General features: G+C 39.6%; 1 protein-coding gene across 2 annotated transcripts in view; it reads right to left on the bottom strand.

Annotated features, from left to right (window-relative positions):
• Window positions 1-19,735, bottom strand: part of ZNF335 (zinc finger protein 335) — a 256,077-nt gene that overhangs the window by 170,615 nt on the left and 65,727 nt on the right. For both annotated transcript variants that reach the window (XM_086932542.1, XM_086932540.1), the window contains exons 2-7: window positions 6,805-7,077; window positions 3,745-4,015; window positions 3,183-3,260; window positions 2,327-2,677; window positions 1,019-1,138; window positions 771-923 (exon numbers count right to left, since the gene is read on the bottom strand). In XM_086932542.1, the coding sequence (XP_086788668.1) occupies window positions 771-923; window positions 1,019-1,138; window positions 2,327-2,677; window positions 3,183-3,260; window positions 3,745-4,015; window positions 6,805-7,023 (1,192 nt within the window). In that variant the 5' untranslated portion in view covers window positions 7,024-7,077. The remainder of the gene's footprint in view (window positions 1-770; window positions 924-1,018; window positions 1,139-2,326; window positions 2,678-3,182; window positions 3,261-3,744; window positions 4,016-6,804; window positions 7,078-19,735) is intronic.

The raw sequence follows: 19,735 nt of genomic DNA on the forward strand, positions 1-19,735 counted from the left end.
AGATCTGTGACTGGGGGTGAGCGTGTGAAAAGTTGCAGTCTCTGTCCATCATCTCCATGTGTTGTCTCATTCAAGTTTGCCAGAGCTTTGATAGAATCCACCAAGCGTGAAACCACAGTTTCTAGTTTAATTACACACTGGTTGCAAGACTCAAACAAATATTTCAGAAGGGTTTCTATTCTTTTGACATGTTTTCTCTGCCAAATTCCTGAAATGATTGGCAGAATAGACACTTCCTTCCAGACGGGCAGGCGCGTGCAGTGAGCTCGCTCTTGGCCCTGTCACGCAACTGGGTGTGTCAGGTGCTGAGGTGCAGACTCATGCTTAAAATGCACCTTCTGCCTCCTAGATCTGAGGCAGAGAGGGCCTTGAAGTCCCAGCCACCCATTTGCAGCAAGGCATCCAGGTATTCACTTAATAATTGGAATCAGCACACACAGAAAAATAATCATTATACAGAAAACAGTTTAGAAATGTGGACTACCAAACCATTCATAAAACAGATTAAATGAATTCATCTCCAATAGCTGAAATGAGTGTTTTCAGATTTAGCTAAATAAAATAAAACCTTTTGGTCACGGATACTTAAACTACACTGTAATTTACATGCGATCCATGCAGTGTGTCACAGACAGTCTGGGCATAGATCCATGACATTTATGTCACACTAGGATTGAGCTTTAGATATAGAGAGCTGCAGATTTCAGTCAGCTGTGAGCCCCGACGTGCCCTGCCTCAGTGGATCAAAACAAAGGTTTTACTCCACTTACCAGTGGGTGGTAAAGGGTCCATCAAACGGGAGATCTTGCAAGGTCTTCCTGGTCGACGACGCAATTTCTCTCCGGTTGAAGTGGAAACAGTGCGCTGATGGTTCTGCTGTCGCCCGCAGGCCTCATCATTGGCTGGATTGTAGTCACTGTCGTCTGTAGTTTTGGGAGAGGGTAAAAAATTACTATTAGGCACTACATTGGGGAAGGCGTTCCAGCTGAAGACTATGGTTCTGGAGAGGCAAGATTACCATCTGCATCATCAATGGCACCCGCATCTACTATATCATCCTCTTCTTCCTCCTCCTTCTCAACTTCTTCCTGCTGTGGTGGGTCTTTACTTTGGTGACCTTTTTTAGGCACACTTGCACCTGGAAGAAAAGAAAAAAATCAGACAAGCACCAGGATCTGTTCCCCTTCAGACACCTGGAAAGGAGTATCAAGAGGCAAGTTAGGAGGGCAAATGGAGAAGCAAAAGAGACCCAGGAAGAAATTAGGACATGTAGTTCAAGCCACTTGTTTTGCCCTCCTGGCTTGTCAATCTTTACTCAGAACCAGCTTTGGCTGACTTATTCTGCAAGGACCAGACCTCCCACCTCCTTTTTGTTACATCATATAGGGGGGTGAAAAGGATATCATGACTAGGGAGGATGCTCAGGGGGCTTCCTGCAGATCGACAAAGTGGAGTGACAGAGAAGAGATCAACGCAAGCCTTTTTGTGTCTCACTACACCTAGATTGGAGCTAGGGCCATGAAGCACCGCCCCTGGTTTCATCAGATATGTTTTCACCGGTCTGTATCTGAAATATGCACCTCGAGAATGAGTGGTTGTAAGTTGGGCCAGTTATTGAGTATAACTGGATAGTCTCATGTTCCTACACTTTTATGATCTCTTTAACACCATGCACTTGTACGTACAGTACACATTTCTGATACTTCCCCCTGTTTTTATACAATAGTGCAGCACAGTCTGTACTGCAAAATAGTCATGCCATTCATTGTCTGAATTCATCTGATCAATTATATGTCTTAGGCCTTACTTTTCTTTCTTATCTGGAACATATGTTTCTGCATATGTGCATCTCTGTTATTCAGGCTACAGTATACATATTGATGGCCAGGATTTGGTTTAGGTGAAAGCACCAGCCTTATCTTTAGCGATGCTTTTTCAGTTTTAAGTACTGAAGGATTTTCTTTTTTTTTCTCCCAGCATAGTCTCATTGGTTAGCAGAAGCACTGTTTTCGTGGTTATACTACTGTAATAATTAATATCTATCTGCAGAGCATTCTTATGTGTCTACCGCATGTTGCTGAACTGTAGCAATCCACAATTTCACTAAAACAGAAATGATTGAAAATTCACCTAGATTTTGCTTTAAAGTAGCGATAAAATTTGTTTAAATTATTTTATAATGCCCACTAGGCATTCCATCACCAATGCCTTTTCTCAGCGATTTGTACACTAAATCTCAAAATGGGCCCTCTTTCAGAAGTGCCAAGTGACAATTTCTTGTGATATTGGGCTTAGCACATCATTGGGAGAACAGGTGCAGCCTGACCTGCTGGGAAGTGCCGCTCCTTCATATGCCGGAAGAGTGTGTTCTTTGAAACGCTCTTGTACTGACACATTTTACATTTAAACTGTTGCACGACCACCACTTCCATCATGCCCTCCAAGTCCTGCAGATCTGGGTCTTCTGTGTCTCCGGCACTCCCTTGATCAAGATTGTCCCTCTCACAGTTCTCCGGCCCATTGCTAGGTTGATCAGGCTGGACTGGGATTAAGTGTTCAATGTCGAACTGGTGAGAGCCACTGGCCGGTTCTGGTTCTTCAGAGTTGTCCAGGGAGGTGGAGGTGGGTCCCTCAGTAACACCTTCTATTGCAAGGTGTGAGGATCCGATGAGAGATCCTAAAACAGAAAATAGATTGAACAAAATATAAACTCTATAAAAGGGCTATTGAGAGATAGGAAAGTGATTGAAACTATAACTGAAGTAATTCAGAGACACAGAGGAAAGGTTGTTTAATTATGATGTGATGGAGATAAACACAGAAAATTACTCCAAGTCTGCGTCCAGCGATATTGCTACAATTTGAGCATGCCTAAACCACTTACACATTGATCCTGGTGACTGTTTCCAAAAGCAACTCATTAAGAATTTTACTTTTTCATACAGACAGCAGTGCAACCTTTCTTTCCATATGCTTCTTGTGGCATACAACTCTGTCTACCAGTAAGCCTGTAGCCATTAATTTCTCAGAACAAGTGGCTTGCAATAGACTTACCATTTCTGCAATGTAAGTGCAGTGTCAACACACCTACACCTTTCTTAAAAAAAAACTCCATAGCGTCTACTTGCTTAACATACACATTAGATAAAGATTGAAGTGACGTTTTCTGATAACCAACTCACCATCATCAGGACCTTGCAGAATAAGGTACCGGGTGGTTTCAGCAACTCCGCCTTCAGCACTTGACACTTCAATGCAACCTATTAAGGAAAAGGGGAGGCGGTAGAAGGAGCAGAGGCGGGAAAGGAGGTTTAAATGAAACGAGGGGCACATACAATTAATAAAACTGGGAGAAGAAAAGGAAACAGGCAACACTGAAGGGATGGGTATCTTGGGATAGCAATACAGACTCAACATGATAATATGGGGCATGAAGCAAGATGCCTATCTTCCTTATTTGGAATAAAATGTATTTTAATATTGTTTCTTACATCTCATGGATCACTGCTAATTAATAGCCAACATTCTAGAGACTGGTACACAATTGACTTTGATGACCATTTCAAGTTCTTTGACTTACACATGTAAACAACCACAGGAAGAGTGCATATTGGGGGACAACAAAAAAGAATGGGTATTTGAAGAAGAAACATGTTAGATTACAAGGCAAAGTGAGGCAATAGCATACCAGAGAGGAATTACTGAGACATTTTGGTTGAGGGGACAACTGTGACAACCACTCACCTCGTATTATGTCTGGTCCAATTGTAGACTCGATAATCCGGTCAATTGCAGCACCTAGATCCGAGGAGCTGCTGGATGTTGAGTCTGATACAATCATACACCCATCAGAAACCACACTGGAATGAACAAGGACATGTGGTGCCTCGGCAACCATGATGGACTGGGTGACTGTACAGACACTGGAAACACTGGACTGGGCAACGGAAGAGGAGTCTGGGAGATAGGTAACAGAACTGGAGTCTGATGTCGAGCTAGTTTCAGACACCTGTTCCTAAAAAGACATTAATAAACAGGAATTTGCAGCAGGCCGTATAATAAAATAGGAAAACAAATAAAAAGACACAGAGTGGTTATAAAGGTTGAAATGAGATGGAATTGACAGAGAAGAACAGGAAATCAAACTGACAGAAAGAAGAGAGAAGGCTGAGACAGAGCGCAAGAAAAGAGGAGAAAAAAAAGAAGAGAGGAGAAGCAAAAGACATGGAAAGAGTAATTAATAACACTGACGGGAAGGAATAGCAAATAAAAAGATACGGAATAATGAAAGGATGGAAACAAAGCAAGGGTTTACAGAAGGTAGAAAGGGAAGCAATTAGGATCCGAAGGGGTAGAGAAGTGAGATGGTTTAAGGGAAGTGTGGGAGATGGGTGTAAAAGGTAGCATGGGAAAATAACAGCACAAAAAGAGAAGAACGTTGGATTAAGATGACACAGAAACAGACAAAACATAGGGAACTAGAGGGAGAGGGAAAGAAGAGATAGAAACTGGAGGGCACACTGCATAACACCCAAGAGGGTTCCCACAAATCAATGCCTTTTATACAGATCTATTTCCATGTTTTATACTGAGAAAAAAGTTTTCATGGAAGCTATATTGAACAGATTGGCAAACATCGTTAGGTCTCTCATCTGCCCTCTTCAAAATGTCTTCACACTGGGTGCATGACCAGAAACAACATCAGGAAAGTATATAATGCACTGGGATAAGTTGCACGTTAGACTCCAGTGCTCTTCTTCAATTGGTTTAGAAAAGGCCTTTGATGCATTGCACTGCAATTACCATTTCCTAATCGTTTTAAAAATGAACGTGGGTCCCAACTTTCAGTGAAAATGCTGCAAACTAAGCCGAAGGCCAGGGTTCAGATGTACACCGCAACTTCTCATCGTTCTCAGTTGGAAGTCAACAAGGTTGTCTTCTATTCACCCTTGCTCTTGAACCCCGGGCTGAATCGATCTGCTGGCTCAGGGACTCAAATGGCATTGAGTTCAAGATGATAAAGTGCCCCTACCTACAGATGACCTCCTTTTATCCATCAGATACATGTGGTTGTCTGGTAGAGGAAGGATGCTAACAGTCAATATCTATGGGGAATTCTCGGGCCTAATGACCAATTGGGACACAATCAATCCTTTTACTAGTGCAACGTGGGCCAATGCGATTGACTGACAAACCAACGTGTGTTGTAAACAACTCTGATTTAAAGATCTTGGAGTCACAATAATTTGTGACCCGGCAGTACCTTGGGACCCAGACACAACCCCTTTGACCGACACATGCAATGTAGAACTGAAGGCATGGGGCATGCTGCCAAACTCAATCATGGTGGGTGGGTATTTTGAAAGTGATCGCCTTACCACTAATTCTGGATGAACTACAAAAGTACCCATTAGATCTCCTACAGAATTTCTGTAAAATTACAGCAGCTACAGTGTGCTCCTTTTTATCGAAGGTTGGGGTCCCAAGGTTGCTGTGGACAAAAGCACTTATGATAGTGGGCATGGGAAAACTGATGCCAGATCAAACTACTAGGATGTACATCTCACTACTGTGAATAAATGTCTATTTGAAGACACAGATGATTGGGTCTTCAAGCTGGAACATAACCGGTTTGATTCTACTTCTCTGCTAAATTTGCTCTATATCACCAAAACTCAAGAACACTTTTTTATCCACAAATGTGGTCCTCTCTTGCTAAAATGAATAGACCGGGAGAGTAGGGTGACTAAAACAATCCCACTATAGGTACTTAACAGCCTTTGCTAGCGTTATTCCACACCTGCGATTGACATTTTCAAGTTGTACCACGTATGGCAGGGCGAGCATGTCAAATCATCTGCAGATCTGTAAGCTGAAGATAACCTCTTCAAGTATTTACAATTCAGACATGCACAGGCACCCCATCTTCCAGCCACATGTCTAAACTGAGACTATAGCCCCCATGAGGCAAAACCAACAGTGAACAGCAAGGTAGCCAATGTAGCGGCAAAGGTGTACAAGACTTAAGGTGGGAAGTGGACGCTGGGGCCCTGACTGAGAAAGAGTGGACAAACAGCAAGATGGCACCCTAAGAAATGCCTATATCTGTAAGACTCCATCTAATCCAGTTTAGCTCCCTGCATAGGGGTTTATAAACACCAAATCGCCTGTGATACATGCTTCACAAGATCCCGCCACACAGCCTGAGATGTCCTCACCAGCTGGGAGATTTGTTTCAAGTAGTGTTGGAGTGCTCAGGAATCCAAACGTACTTGGAAGAAATGTTGAATACCCTGTCTGATGTAATGGGCTTTGAAAAAGCTAGACCCCAAGGCAAACCTAAATTTGGTCCAAGCTCTAGACCTCCAAAGGGAGGTGGGAGAGCAAAAGGCAGTTGAAAAGTAGTAGAAAGTCAGAAAGAGGAGATAGGGAAGAGAAAGAGAGGGAAAAAGCGAGGTGAAAGATCACGTAGATAAGACCAAGGCTGGAAGGGAGAACAGTAAATGAAAACAAGTAAAAACAACTAAAACTGTATCTGGGTGTGGGCTTAACAGGATTTGTTAAGAGAAAGGAGATGCTACAGTAGTGAAGATACTAGGAGGAATGAAGAGTGGAAAGAGGAAAAAGGGAAAAGTGAAGACGACGCAGAAAAAATAAGCAAAAAGAACAGAATATAAAAGCGAACAGCAAAGAAGGGAAGATGGCAGTAGAAACAAGTTATAAAAATCAAGTGGAAGGCAGAATGAATGATACTGAAGAATAAGTAAATAAATACAGCCATGGAGTGTGAGAATGAACACATACCACCAAGCCACTTTGATCGGTGCTCTGGCCCACTTCAGAGTCCACCTCCATGCTGCTGTTATCAGCTTCCTGCAGCCCATGAGTGACAGCTGTGTCGCTGCTATCTGCAGACATGGCTTCCGAAGTCTCCACTTCAATTCCGCTCTCAGAGGGCATATCTTGCCCCATGAAAGGGCCCACATCACTGCTGCTCTCCACTTCGTTTTCTTCCATCTCCATTCTGCACTCGAAAGAAATCTAGTAGTCCACATGCAGGCAGCCAGCTTCCCTGACCTGTGGAAGGGATTCAGAGAAATTAGAATTCTAAAGAAGGAAGCTGTAAAATAAAACAAGTGTTTCTTCAACGGCAAAACAGGAGAAAGGTAACACACTCCTGAAAGTGTTGCCAGTTAGAGACCCAAATCCTATTCTTGTGTCACACAACTATATTTGCAACAGAAGCTCACCTACGTCCGCTTCTCACTGAAAGAGGATGACTTGTCGCAGTCCATCTACCCTCCTTTCCCTATCATCCCGATGCCAGGAGCACTGCTCAGCCAACATCATGACTTGATTGAATGTACTAGCAACTTATGCACCGTCCCCTATACCATTAGTTACCCTTCTTAGGCACACACTCCTCTTTTGTTCTGTTGCTGCAGTCAACTGAAATGATCTAATAGCAGTCAACAACCAAGACACCCACTTACCACTGCCAGCACATCATGTTCATTTCTAAGCAACCACTACATGGCAAAAATCAGCCACTAGTGGCACCTTCACTCGCCGTTCACATTACTCCTTTCCGTGCTCTTCTCATCCTCTTGCATGCACCTCTTCGCATATCCAAACACAATCTTACCCACCCTACTTCAACAACTGCGGTGTCAAATCCTAACCTACTGTCAAATTTTTGCCCTCAACACAATTGTTTTATTTAGGAAATTATTTTAGCCCTCCGCAGGACAACATAACATTTACAGATATATATATACAAACAGAATAGGAACATGTAATAAAAAGAGAAAAACGGTCAACTAATTGCAAATCCAATTGTAAATAAAGAGATAAATCATGTTAAAAAAGATGGGGCGGAGCTTGCCGGCAATGATGGCGGACGCGCAATCTCTGAGCTCCGTGCCGCCGCCAGTAAAATCCGTAATTTATTCCTTTTCCGCCGAGTTTTTGGCAGCATTATTGATACTGCTGGTGCTGACTGCCCCCCGGGAGGCATTGGGGGCTGGGCTGCGCTCCTGGGCTACCCCCTGTTGCTACCCCCTGTCCGTAACATATACATTTGCAAAGCATTAAATACTACTTTTCTTGCGCATTGCTTTCCACTCCCAGCTACCACTACGCAGCTTTTCTATATGCGACACCAGCCCCTTACATACAACTTTATTACTTCTGCAGACAGCCTCGCATTTGCTGAAACAAACAGTAACTTTACAATAGTGAAGGCCTCACTTTTGTCTCGTCCATACACACTTGCGAACAAATATATCCTGCTTTTTTTGCGCATCGCTCTCCTCCTTCAGCTACTGTTACTCAACTCCCCCCCCCTCCCCCCCCCCCACACCCCTTCCGCTGCCGGCCCCTGCCCGCTCCAAATTCACGCATTATATAGCGCTTTTTTTCCACTCGCTCTCTGCTCCACCTAATCATTTTCCCCTCCCCCCCTCTTTTCTTCCCTGTTGCCACCCCCTGTCCGCTACATATACATTTGCAAAGCATTACGATTATTTTATTTGCGCCTTGCTCTTTATTTCCAGCTCCCACTACGTAGCCTTTCATCTCTGTTACCATTGATTTCTTCGCAGTGTGTGTGCGTCGCATTATGTAAATTAAATACTAGAAAATTACGTTCAAATTATTTGTTGATGATTTAATGTATTACTATGTAACGTAATACAAATTTAAAAGTGTATGCGTTTTAAATAATATACATGTCCATGTCCACTTTTAACATTATATAGCACTTTTTTTCCAGTCGCTCTCTGCTGCACCTAAACGCCCTCCGCTCCCCCCCTCCTTTCTTCCCAGTTGCCACCCCCTGTCCGCTACATATACATTTGCAAAGCATTAAATACTATTTTTCTTGCGCCTTGCTTTCCACTCCCAGCTACCACTACGCAGCTTTTCTATATACGACACCAGCCCCTTACATACAACTTTATTACTTCTGCAAACAGCCTCGCATTTGCTGAAACAAACAGTAACTCTACAATAATGAAGGCCTGACCCCTGACTGGTCCATATACACTTGCGAACAATTATATCCTATATTTTTTGCGCATCGCTCTCCTCCTTCAGCTACTGTTATTCAACTCCCCCCCCCCCCCAACACCCCTTCCGCCGCCGGCCCCTGTCCGCTCCAAATTCCTGCATTATATAGCGCTTTTTTTCCACTCGCTCTCTGCTCCAGCTAATCGTCCTCCCCTCCCCCCCTCCCCTCTTTCTTGTCGCCACCCCCTGTACACTCCATATTCATTTGCAAATCATTAAATATTATTTTTCTTGCGCCTTGCTCTTTACTCCCAGCTACCATTACATAGCCTTCCTTCCCTGCTACGCACTGCTGTTTTACCACTCGTTTCTTTGCAGTGTGTGTGCGTCGCATTATGCAAATCAAAATACTGGAAAATAACGTTAAAATTATTGTTTGGTGGCATAATGTATTACTATGTAACGTAATGCAAATTTAAATGTGTATGCGTTTTAAATAACATGCATGTATTTCTCCGCTTTTAACATTTTTTTGCAAAGTATTACCTCCCGCTTTTTTGGCGTTTCGCTCTCACCCTCCAGTAATTATATAAGACACCAGCTCCTGACATAGCACTTATTTACTCCTACAAAAAGCTTCACATTTGCTCAAAAAAACATAAGTCTGCAATAGTGAAGGCTCTCCTCTTCCAGCTACTGTTACACAACACTCCCCCCCTTCCGCTGCCGACCCAGTCCGCTTTAAATTTACGCAAACCTACCAATTTTTTTCGAATTGCTCTTTCCTCCAGCTAATCGTCCTCCCCCCCTTTTCCTGTTGCCACCCCCTGCACACTCAATATTCACTTGCAAATAATTCAGTATCATTTTTCTTGCACCTTGCTCTTTACTCCCAAATACCACTACGCAGCCTTTCTTCCCTGCTACCTAGTGCCCTTTTACCACTCGTTTCTTCGCAGTGTATGTGCGTCGCATTATGCAAATCAAAATACTGGAAAATTACGTTCAAATAATTGTTTGGTGATATAATGTATTACTATGTAAATTAATGCAAATTTAAATGCGTATGCCGTTTAAATAACATGCATGTACTTGTCCGCTTTTAACATTTTCTTGCAAAGTATTATCTTCCGCTTTTTTGGACGCTTCGCTCACACTTTCCAAAAATTATATGCGACACCGGCCCCTCACATAGTACTTTATTACTTTTGCGAATAGCCTCACATTTGCTCAAAAAAACAATAGCTCCGCAATAGTGAAGGCCTCACCCCTGTTCCGTCCATAAACACTTGCAAACAATTACATCCTGCTTTTTTTGTGCATTACTCTCCTCTTCCAGCTACCGTTACTGAACTTCCCCCCCCCCCCACCTGCCGGCCCCTGTCCGCTCCAAATTCACGCATTATCTAGCGCTTTTTTTACACTCGCTCTCTGCTACAGCTGATCGTCCTCCCCTCCCCCCCTCCTCCCCCCATTCCCTGTTGCCACCCCTGGTCCGCTACATATACATTTGCAAAGCATTAAATATTATTTTTCTTGCGTCTTGCTTTTTACTCCCAGCAACGACAACGCAGCCTTTCTTCCCTGCTACACAGTGCCCTTTTACCACTAGTTTCTTCGCAGTGTGTATGCGTCGCATTATGAAAATCAAAATACTGAAAAATCACGTTTAAATTTTTGTTTCGTGATAATATGTATTAGTATGTAAAATAATGCACATTTACATTTGTATGTGTTGCAAATAACATGCATGTACTTTGGAGTTGGCTGCAAAATACTTTTGTATGTACAATTATATTTCGAAGGCTGCAGGTCATTTAGCACGCTTTCTTATTTAGTACTTTATGCGCGCAATGCTTTCTTATTCTTATTTACAACTCTCTCATGTCTCCGCTTGCATGCTGCAGCAGTCTCTCTAACAACATTATATTACAACTGCAAATAATTTAACATATGAACAATAACTTTACAATACTTTTTATACCGCATTACACGCGTCAATAAAAATATTTAGGTAGTACATTTCACATTAACGTTCAAATAATGCTTTAAAATTAGTTCGTTTTATTATCAATTAACTCCACAACACGCGCAATAAAATCGTTTCCCATTACTAAAATTTTACTAGCTTGCGTTACAAGTAAGTTGCATTAACAAAACACCATTTATTACAAAAAAAGCTGCTTTTTCGTACTTTGCTAATAACTTCCTGCGTCAACATTCACATGCAACATATCTTAAAGCCGCCATTTTAAGTAACTGCCGTACAATTTGCAATAACGGACAACAAAGGACACGTTTAAATATTGGCGTTAATTTACTATTTACAGCTTCTTTAACACGTTACACTATACTTCACGCACACAGCATTTCATGTGCAATACATAAATAGTATATTACGCGTTAAGCACAAATAATATTACACACACTTCACATATACTATACAATAAGAGCTTCCCATATACTACACAACACTCAAAATATACATACAACTTAGACACCTTACCAGTCACTAAACATCTGTAAACACTTCTTCAACCAACGTTTCTTTAAATACTTAGCAGCATGCAAGCACAAACAGCTTACAGACTCTGCTACGTGCTGTATCGCACGTTCATGTCCAAGGAACAGTTCACAGGGCGCATGCTCAATGCATAAGCTTGTGTAACGAACGGGTACTACTTTCACTTTCAGCGTACTATTCCTTTATTTGTTACCATTCATAAACGTAATTTATACGTTATTAATTATTAAGCGTAAAATAAATAATGCAATATACTGGGAAAGGGCACTCATAGAAAACAATTACTTTAGCAATTCCATTTACATTTAATATTAAAATACTACGTTTGTATTACGATGCTATTATATTACAATCTTGATGCAGTCTGTATGTTCTTCCTTGCACGTGGCACTTGCTTCTTACACATCGCTTCATAAGTGCCACAAAAACCCTTACATCAGCTACAACAATAATACGAACTCCATGATAGCACACGCGTTCCTCCAGTCAGCTCTTAACAATTATTTGCATTGCACTATCTATCATTTGTGTTTCTGCCTAGCTCTGCACTGCCAGCTAATATTACCCAGCATACTCTCCCACCTGCTGTTCAATGTCGTTTTCTAATTATTCTATCCTACACACTTAATACTACAACACTACAAGACCGCCCCTCTCTTCACTTTACCTCGCACTTTGTAAACGCTGCACTTCAATAAAACACCATCAAAACATAAACTGCAGCATGGTTACAACAGAAAAACGGCGATCTTTGCCTTTAAAACAAAATTCCCTACAAGCAAGTAGGCTGTGGTGCATCGTGCGTTAACAATCAGCTCAGGAAAACAGGCCCGTAATTAAAGAGGAATGTATCGCGCCACATGAGCTCTGCGTGCAATAACTTTCAAATGGTGATACCTGGGCTACGCTGCTGGCAACTTCTTCGTCCACTCACCCTGACCTCAGCTGCATGATGCACATGATGCAGCCGGACAATCGTGATATCCCCCTGCGGCCAGTCCGGCCTGTCTGGTGCCATTATGATCAGGGAGAATGAGCACTGAGTGAGGCAGCCTGCAGCTCACTCAGATAACACGTCTGACTAACTTCCTGTCAGTTCCTGGCGGCCGGATGTCACGTGACGCGGCATGCCACACATCCGGATTTTTATTAATTAGATATATTGTAGCGTTGTGCAGCCTCCCAGAGAGCTGCACACTGCTGTTAACTGTTTGCTGCTGGGACTCAGGCGGCCAGCTCCTCCAGCAGTAGAGAGAGACACACCATAAGGGCACAGTGACAGGCTCCGTTATAAGATTGCATAACGTTTCATTTCAGTGCGGTGATGAAGATCACCGCACTGAAATGTGTGGGCGTCACACGTGTTGCATAACGCTTGGCAGGACTGTGTGTGATGCAATGCACTATGTATGTGTATATAATGCAGCACTATATATATGTAAAACAACACAAGCAATATATAAAGCAATGCAATGTGTATGTATGAAGCAGCGAAATATGTGTGTATACATGTGTAAAGCAACGTTGTGTGTGTGTAAAAGAACATAGTATAAATGTAAAATAAGCAGCAATGTTTGTGTGTATAGCAATGCAATCTGTATGTGAAAAATGCAATATGTGCAGTTTTTAAAGCAGTGGAGTTAATGTGTGTTTGTTTAAAACGCAGCAATATATGTATGTACAAAAGAACTATCAGCCTGATTCATGAACGGGCTGTTTTGCGAGGCTCAAATAGCGAGTCATAAGGAATCACTATTTGAGACTCGCAAAACGGTAATCATGTAGGAATCGCAATATTAATTGCGATTTCTATTGATTCCTTATTTGCGATTAGCTAATTGCTAATCGCAAATAAGAAATAACTCCCCATGCATTCCTATGGGCCAAAAGGCCCATAGGAATGCATGGGGAGTCATTCCTCATTTGCGATTAGCAATTAGCTAATCGCAAATGAGATTGCGAGTACAAGGGTGCCAGGGGTGTCCAAAGGACACCCTGTAGCACCCTTAAGGAATCTCAAATTGAGATTCCTTAAATGTAATTCCTCGCAAATATGCGAATTAACAAATAGCGATTTTTGCATTTGGGATGTTGAATCCCAAATGCAAAAATCGCACTCGCAAAGGGCCAGATTCTCAGAATCTGGCCCTTTGCAAGCCGATTTAGGCTTCATGAATTAGGCTGTATGTGTATTTGTGTCTGTGTATGTATAAGGCAACACTATGTATGTATCAAATATGGCAGTGTTTATGTGTATGTAAGGCAGCATTGTGTGTATGTAAGAAAGCATAGTGTATGTATAAAGAAATGCCATAAGGATGCACAGCAGCACATTGTATGTGTGTACATTTGTAGAACAGCATTGTGTGTGACACAACACAATATAGTTTATGTAAGGCAGCACTGTGTATTTGTAAGGCAGTGCAATATATATGTAAGGCAATACAATATGTATATGTGTGAGGAAGTTTATTATATGTCTGTATGTTTATCATTTAACAGTATGTATATTTATAACAATGCTATGTGTATGTAAGGCAGCTAATGCATATAAGATACTACAGTGTATGTATAACAGTGCAGTATATATTTTAAATAACGCAGTGTGTGTATATAAGCAGCAGTATGTATAAGAGGCAACATAGTGTATGTAAGGCAGCATTGTATATGTGTTAAGTATTGCAGTGTGTATATAAGCAGCCAATGTGTATAAGGTAGTACATTGCTACTTAATGTCAGCTTATAGAGATAACAACCATCTTAGGCCCCATTTTGCATATCAGTGATATTTATAACTAATGAAATGCAAAGTATACATACAAAGTTGTTAGCTACTGAAAACAGTCGCTAATATCACTATCTCCTATTACCAACTTTTGGAGATATTTGCACTAAACGCAAACATCTCCAAAAGCTAACACCTGCACTGAGCTGTTCTTAACAATGTTATCATATGTAAGATAGATAACAAGCAGTATATGTATTAAGTAGCACAGTGTGTGTATATAAGCGGCAGTATGTATAACAGGCAACATAGTGTATGTAAGACAGCATTGTATATGTGTTAAGTATTGCAGTGTGTATATAAGCAGCCAATGTGTATAAGGTAGTACCATGCCACTTAATGTCAGCTTATAGAGATAGCGACCACCTAAGGCCCCACTTTGCATATCAGTGATACTTTTCAGTAATGAAATGCAAAGTATTCGTACAATGTTATTAGCAACTGAAAAAAGTCGCTAACATCACTATCTACTATTACCAACTTTTAGAGATATTTGCACTAAGCACAAACATCTCCAAAAGTTAACACCTGCACTGAGCAGTTCTTAACAATGTTATACAATATAAGATGGATAACAAGGCTAAGAGCATTAGCTCAGTAATGCATGAATATCACTGACTTTTCAATGATATTCATTCATTTGCAGCAATTTGTATCACATTTGCAATTAACGTTGTTAATACCAAAGTTTAATGTAGTAAAATCGTCACGGCTCAGCATAACATTTTTTTCTTTTAGCAAGCAATAACAATAATAATCGCTATTGTTTTTTAATATGCTCAAAAGTGTATGTGTGTACATATATAAAGTAACAATGTATATGAATTAGCACATAATGAGTGTATGCAAGGCAGCACTGTGTATATATAAAGCAGTGCAGTTTGTATGTAAGGCAATGCAATATATATATAGAAAACAATGTCATGTGTGTGCATTGTTATAAGACAACACTATATGTTAGTATAACAATGCAAAGTAGCTGAAAAAGTTATCCTGAAGAGAATCCTTCATTAAATAGATGAGAAGTAACTTCTATAAGACTACCACCCAGGGTTTTGCTTAAAAACAGGCACTGTTGAGCAAGTTTTTAGATTAACACTTCTGCACTTAAAAGTGATGGAATTGGGCAAGGACTGTCTCTATTTGGCAAACATCAGCTTAAAGACTGCCTTTCACCTACTTGCAAGGAAGGAACTTTAAGAGGTTCTTCACAGTTAACATTGTTGTTTGTCACAGAAGGGTAGGGGGTGATTTACTGAAATATATTAATGCATCTCCAAATGATCATTAGTGCCTGCAACTTAGATGTACAAGGTAACAAAGCTTACTTCTGCTATGGAATCACTGCAATTTACACTGCAATTTGATTCTTAGCCAAGCCCAAAAATAAGCTCCTAAAAGACGTATTAGCTTTCCCCTCAGGCACCCCTACAGTTCCAATGCTTTTGCATTTGGACTGCAGTAGTATCAAACACAAGGCACATCTTTGCACATTGCTATTATATTCTTGCACAAGGAAGGATCTTCACGGTGTTCTTCACAGTCAAGATCGTTCTTTGTTAAAAAAGGGTAGGGGGTGATTTAGTTTTTAGATTAACACTTCTGCACTTCAAAGTGATGAAATTGGGCAAGGACAGTCTCTATTTGGCATACATTAGCTTAAAGACTGTCTTTCACCTACTTGCAAGGAAGGAACTTTAGGGGGTTCTTCACAGTTAACATTGTTCTTTGTCACTGTAGGGTAGGGGGTGATTTACTGAAATAATCATGCATCTCCCAAATGCTCTGTAGTTCCTGCAATTTAAATGTACAAGGCAAAAAAGCTTACTTCTGCCATGTATAACACAGAGCTATGGAATCACTGCAATTTGCACTGCAATTTAATTCTTAGCCAGGCCCAAAAATAAGCTCCTGGAATCACTGCAATTTGCACTGCAATTTGATTATTAGCCAGGCCCAAAAATAAGCTCCTGAAGGACATTTTAGCTTTCCCCTTAAGCACCTCTACAGTTCCAATGCTTTTGCATTTGGACTGCAGAAGTATCAAAGAGAAGACTGCAATTTAGATGTACAAGATAACAAAGCTTACTTCTGACATGTATAACCGGAGCTATGGAATCACTGCAATTTGCACTGCAATTTGATTCTTAGCCAGGCCCAAAAATAAGCTCCTGAAGGACGTATTAGCTTTCCCTTCAGGCACCCCTACAGTTCCAATGCTTTTGCATTTGCACTATTGTAGTAGCAAACACAAGGCACATCTTTGCACATTGCTTTTATATTCTTGCACAAGGAAGGATCTTCAGGGTGTTCTTCACAGTCAATATCATTCTTTGTTAAAAAAGGGTAGGGGTGATTTAGTTTTTAGATTAACACTTCTGCACTTCAAAGTGATGGAATTGGGCAAGGACAGTCTCTATTTGGCATACATCAGCTTAAAGACTGCCTTTCACCTACTTGCAAGGAAGGATCTTTAGGGGGTTCTTCACAGTTAACATTGTTCTTTGTCACTGAAGGGTAGGGGGTGATTTACTGAAATAATCATGCATCTCCCAAATGCTCAGTAGTTCCTGCAATTTAAATGTACAAGGCAAGAAAGCTTACTTTTGCCATGTATAACATGGAGCTATGGAATCACTGCAATTTGCACTGCAATTTGATTCTTAGCCAGGCCCAAAAATAAGGTCCTATAATCACTGCAATTTGCACTGCAATTTGATTCTTAGCCAGGCCCAAAAATAAGCTCCTGAAGGACGTTTTAGCTTCCCCCTCAGGCACCCCTACAGTTCCAATGCTTTTGCATTTGGACTGCAGAAGTATCAAAGACAAGTTACATCTTTGCCCATTGCTTTTATATTATTGCACAAAGAAGGATCTTTAGGGGGTTCTTCACAGTTAACATCGTTCTTTGTTGAAAAAGAGTAGAAGGTGATTTACTGAAGGAATATCATGCATCTTGCAAATGCTCAGTAATGCCTGCAATTAAGGTCTGCAAGGCAATAAAGCTTACTTATGCACTGTATGACACAGAGCTATGGAATTGCTGAAATTTGCATTGCAATTTGATTCCTATCCAGGCCCAAAAATAAATTCCTGAAAGACATTTTAGCTTTACCCTTTAGCACCCCTACAGTTCCAATGCTTTTGCATTTAAATTGCAGAAGTATCAAAGACAAGGCACATTTTTGCCCATTGCTTATATATTCTTGCATATGAAGGGTCCCAGTAACTTAAATGTTATAACAAGTGCCTATCATAAGTAATGAACATGGCAGGGTGGAATAGGATTAAGTGACTGAGAAACACAAAAAATTATTTTGGGGAAATTGAGTTTCGAAAATTGCTCGTCAACAAAATATGCTCCTTTAAAGACAGTCCTCAAAAACACTATATTAAAACTGGATCTCTTTAACTTATTGGGAATCCACATCAATGCAATTCAACTGCAGGATTCCTTTAATAAAGGATGTAATATTATACAAATGCTACATTGACCAGATCACTATGCTACCAGATAAGGTTCTTTACTATAACTTCACAGTTAACACTTTCACAGTAGGGACAACTGTATATAAATAAAAGTCTGTGCTCATATATTTCCCTTTTGCACACAATACTCGGCGAAACATGAAATGACACAGGTACTTTTTGAATGTACAGACTATATCCACCTAAGGAGATACTACTTGAAACACTGTTCAAACGCCTAGGAATATGCATGCATTTAGTGGCTCTACAAGTTTTATTAACTGATACCTCCCATCTTATAGTAGGTAGTGTCTCCAAATTTTTACAACATTCCTGATACATTCATGCAATAGATTGTGTATTTCAGTTTAATACCTTTTTGGCTGATTAATTTTTGGGACGCTCCTACAATTTTACCTTCTAAAAACATATGAAATACCTGTACTCTTTTTTAATATTATTTTTATAATAAATGTTATGCTTGTAAAATGTTTTTGCATTTAAAAAAACTTTCAAATAACAAAGTAGCAGTAAATATAATAAGAAATGTCATAAGTAAAATTACATTGTCAAAGTGCATTATATATATTACAGTTTGATTTACAATTATTACAAAATAAATAATTAAATTTATACAATAATGTATTCCTTGTTTTTTATTACAGGTTATACAAGAAGAAGCTAACAGCAAGGTAATTAATTTTCATTACAATACATATGTAAATTGCATATCATTGTATATATATTATTACATTGCTTACTATTGCATATTACCTATAGTTTATTACAAACACCTTTAGTTAAATATTACTGTTACCTTAATAACACTACATAACATTATATAATATTAACATAACTATACTAAATTGTTTACATACCTATACAATTAATAACATTATAAATATAACTTACCTTCTATTTAAAAATTACAACATAACATTAATATATTTTACACATAAATATACCATTTACAACATATTTAATATATAAAAAATACATACACTTAATTATAATTACTTAAAATGTCTTAATAAACGATCATATATAAAAATATACAAATGCACAACACTATACAAGCTCAATATAATCAAGCACATGCCAAATTTTCACAAAATTCCAGAGGCAAACCATGCTTACCAAATAGTTTATTTGCTATTATTCACAACTACAGTAAACTAGCATATATATGGGATGCACACGATTTGCATTATATAATGGACCTTGGAGATGCATTGTATATAAAAATGCATTCTATTAACAAACAAGATTTTATGCATCCCGATGATCTGCCAAAATATATTACACATGGAAATGATATATTTTCAATTCAACTTAGACAACCATACTATGGTAATATATTTGAACGGTTTGATTTATCATATCCAGACATACAAGAAGCATTAAATTTAGCAATAGCACATTCTGGAGTCTTACTTTGTATGGATGTTTATGTCATTTCTATATTTAAAATTGAAGATAAATACTTTATATTTGATTCACATAGTCGCGATAAAACTGGCATGCCACATCCAAATGGCACATGTATACTAATGCAAAAAAAAACTTTTCAAGATGTGCTACATTATATTTCTAACTTAGCACATTGCATAAAACCATTTAATGCAGTAGATGTACAATTTGAATTAACACCAATAGATATTACTAAAATACAAACAGATACATTTCAGCAAGCTTATCGAAAAGAAATAAATACTAAACATAAAAGTACATTTTTTGTACATCACACAAATATTGTAACACACACAGATAACCAACATAGCAAAGGTGAACACCCAACAACATATATGTTACAATTTAAACAAACTAACATTACTATACACAAAGAACAAGAACAATCAATATTAAGTACAATACCTTTAAGTATTACACAAACTAAAACAGATAACAAAAGACATAACCCAGATAAAACTAATTATAAAGTTCCTAAA

Source organism: Lissotriton vulgaris, chromosome 7 (assembly GCF_964263255.1).
Source record: "Lissotriton vulgaris chromosome 7, aLisVul1.2, whole genome shotgun sequence".
NCBI lineage: Eukaryota > Metazoa > Chordata > Amphibia > Caudata > Salamandridae > Lissotriton > Lissotriton vulgaris.